Below are 3,351 nucleotides of genomic sequence, written 5' to 3'. Positions count from 1 at the left end.
GAATGTGATGAAAAGTAGAAACAGAATAAAATATTGGCTTCCCCCACCCCCTTAATGGCTCCCCTGGTGGCTCAGATGGTAAAGGATCTGCTTGCCCTGCAGGAAACTCAGGTTCGATCCCTGAGTCGGGAAGATCCCCTGGAGAAGGGAATGGCAACCCACTCCAATATTCTTGCCTGGAGAATCCCATGGACAGAGGAGCCTGGCGGGCTATAGTCCATGGAGTCGAAAAGAGTTGGACATGACTGAGCGACTTGTTAGTCGCACATGTATCCTTAAAGACCACCTCCGTCCTGAGGACTTGCCCTCTGCCCACTGCTGGCCCTTCAGACCCCTTCCCAGCCACTCTTCCCACTCCTTTCCTCCCCAGCCGATGACACCAACACCGGGGACCAGCCTGGGTTCACCATGACCAAGCAGTCTCTGCACAGAACTGCCCCTGCCTCCTAGAGTCCTAGAGACTGTTGCCCCCTCGGCAGGGCCGGGGTCCTGGTTTGGGCTTCCCTCATTTCATCCCTGAGCTCCTGGAATAACAGAATCTTCTCACCTTCAGTCGGCAGGGACCTATTTTTATGATTCAAATGGAACCACATTCTTGTCATTTAAAGCACAGTGGGTCTTCTTCCTTGCCACCAAAATAGAGGCCAGTCTCCCCCAGGCGGATGTGACCTGGCCATCGTCTCTTGCCCCCACCTGGAGCGCTTGGGCTGGAGTACATGGAGCATATAATCTACATGTAAACACAGCCCCTCCCTGCTCACCTCTCCGGACTTCTCTTCGCATTGTCATTTCTGCAAACATCCATCCTACTGTTCTTTGCTTGGCCAACCTTCACTGTATCCCAGCCCGGCTCGGGCACCACCTCCTGATGGGGGTCTTTCTAAATCAGGACGGGGTTGGGACCTTATGCCACGCTGCCATCATCCTTGTAACTGTGTGTCCCCTTCCGTATGCTATGGAAGGGATCTCCGGCTAAAGTCTGTCCTTCCAGACAAGGGGTTCTCAAGCACTTCGGTTTGCCTCCAGCACCTAACTCAGCCCCTGACACAGGGAAGAATGCTTGTGGAGATGAACCAAACAGAGCTCCTATGAAGGATGAGTTTGCTGAGCAGATAAGGGGAGGAGGAGCCTCTGGGCAGATCCAGCTAGACACAGACAGCATGGCACGCCTGGGCCATGGGAGACGTGACAGGCTGCAGGCAAGGCCAGGACGGTGGACAGGCATGTGAGGGACCCGTGCATCCTACTGGGAGGCTGGATTTTGTCTTTTATCCCCCAGCGGGGCAGGAGGCTTGTGATGGCTTTGCAGATGGCAGTGGCGTGATCCAGCTTGCATGTCGGAAGGTCTCCATGGCAGCAAACTGGTGCCGAGACCAGAGTGGAGTCGTTAGAGCTCGGACTTGCAAGCTCTGCTTATTGTTGCCACAGCTTCAGGCCTGTAGAACCTCGGGGGATAGTCTTTTCCCATACTGAAGACGGAGGATCAGAGGCACAGCTCAGAAAGTTACTTACAAGCGACACAGAATAGCCACAAGGGGCACTAGTGGTAAAGAATGCAGGAGACAGACATGGGTTCAATCCCGGGGTCCTCAAGATCCCCTGGAGGAGGGCGTGGCAACCCACGCCAGTATTCTTGTCTGAAGAATCCTATGGACAGAGGAGCCTGGTGGGCTATTCAATCTATAGGGTTGCAAAGAGCTGGACACAATTGGAGACTTAGCACATACAGAGAACAGGGAGGAGCCTGTGCTCTCATCGCTACCCTGCCGAGTGGGGAGAAGTGATGAGGGTGGAAATAGTCAGTGCAAAGGCCTTGAGGTGGAAACAAGCTGGGGCAGGGTGGCTGGGCAGAGTGGTCGCCAGTCCCTGTGGCTACTCTGGGTGGAATGGGAGGGCTTAGCAGGGGCAGACAGAGTGGGCTTGGAGCTAAGACAGTTCACTCCGGTTGCCATGGTTGCAGAGCCGTGGAGGCTGCTGGGGGAGGCAGGGTGCTTGCCCAGGAAGAGAGAGCAGAATGGAAGAGGGGCTGGGAGGAGACGCGGGTGTGGGAAGAGGGCCAGCACTGTCAGGCTGCTGGGAGGGTCCTGAGGTGGGTGCTGGATGGCGTCCCTGGCCTTTGTCGTGCTGGAGTGAGGACCCCCAGGTGCCGACGAGCAGTTTGTGAGCCTGTGGGTGTCGGGGGTGTGTGCACATTGTAGTACACCTCCAGAATCCCCAGGACTAGGATGTTAGTCCCCATCCCTGCGGATTTCCCTAGATGCAGAGCTTGTAGCCCCTCCACGTTGCTAAAACCGCTCAGCCTTCTCCTAGACACAAAGACTGTCGTATACACCCTCCTCTGGCAGGCCTCGGATCCTTAGCTGGACCCAGTATGCAGCTCCCTGGAGGCCCGTAGGGTTTCTTCACTCAGCAGTGAGCTGGGCTTGCTGTGTACACACCTGTGGTTGGGACCACATGCCCAGGAGGGCAAGACACTCCCACGTCTAACTGTTTCTCTCCACAGGACTTGGCCTGGGCCATCAGCTACTACACCCGTTTCTTCATCACCTACATCCCTTTCTATGGTGTTCTGGGATCCATCCTTTTCCTCAACTTCATCAGGTGCCTGAGTTTTGCTGGCTACTAGCCCCTCGGCCCCCAAGCACTGGTGCTGATGGGGGTTTGATGTGAGGCCCCCGTCCACCGAGGAAAGCCTCAGAGGTCCCACTTTCTGCCCGGGCCCCTCATCAAGGGGCTTCACTCAACCCTCTCCACTTGCCCCGTTTGCGGTTGGGAGAGACACTCGGTTCCCACCGATTCCCCGGACCCCGTGGAGACTGAGCCACCAGGCTGCACACTGAGCCGAGCTCCCTTCCAGGTTCCTGGAGAGCCACTGGTTTGTGTGGGTCACACAGATGAATCACATCGTCATGGAGATTGACCGAGAGCCCTACCGCGACTGGTTCAGCAGCCAGGTGAGGGCAGCCAGCGCTGGCTGCCGGGGAGCCCCACGGAGCCCAGGTCCACGTCCCCAGGAGCGTGGCTGCCCAGTAGGCCCTGCACTGTCCTGCCCTTCCCTGGGGCTGCCAGTGTCCTTCCACTGGGAGGGCCAGGGCCGGGCAGGAGAGAGTGGCTGGGACCTTCTGGAGGGACCAGTGGGAAATCGGGGCAGGGCGGTGAGACCCAGGGAAGGCTGGGCCTTACAGAAGGGAGAGGAGTCCCTTTGTGCTTCTGCTTCCAGCCACTCACCCCACTTCTCCCCAACAGCTGGCAGCCACCTGCAATGTGGAGCAGTCCTTCTTCAATGACTGGTTCAGTGGGCACCTCAACTTCCAGATCGAGCACCAGTGAGCGCAGGCGTGGGCATGGAGT

At 57.4% G+C, this 3,351-nt stretch overlaps 1 protein-coding gene across 1 annotated transcript in view; it reads left to right on the top strand.

Moving 5' to 3' along the window:
* Nucleotides 1-3,351, top strand: part of FADS2 (fatty acid desaturase 2) — a 37,619-nt gene that overhangs the window by 31,643 nt on the left and 2,625 nt on the right. The window contains exons 8-10 of the mRNA XM_010854037.1: nucleotides 2,504-2,601; nucleotides 2,858-2,954; nucleotides 3,247-3,326. Of these exons, the coding sequence (XP_010852339.1) occupies nucleotides 2,504-2,601; nucleotides 2,858-2,954; nucleotides 3,247-3,326 (275 nt within the window). The remainder of the gene's footprint in view (nucleotides 1-2,503; nucleotides 2,602-2,857; nucleotides 2,955-3,246; nucleotides 3,327-3,351) is intronic.

Source organism: Bison bison, unplaced genomic scaffold (genome assembly GCF_000754665.1).
Source record: "Bison bison bison isolate TAMUID 2011002044 unplaced genomic scaffold, Bison_UMD1.0 scf7180017864334, whole genome shotgun sequence".
In the NCBI taxonomy this organism is placed as follows: Eukaryota; Metazoa; Chordata; class Mammalia; order Artiodactyla; family Bovidae; genus Bison; species Bison bison.
Note: the sequence above shows the minus strand (reverse complement) of the source record. Positions and strands in the feature narration are given on the sequence as shown.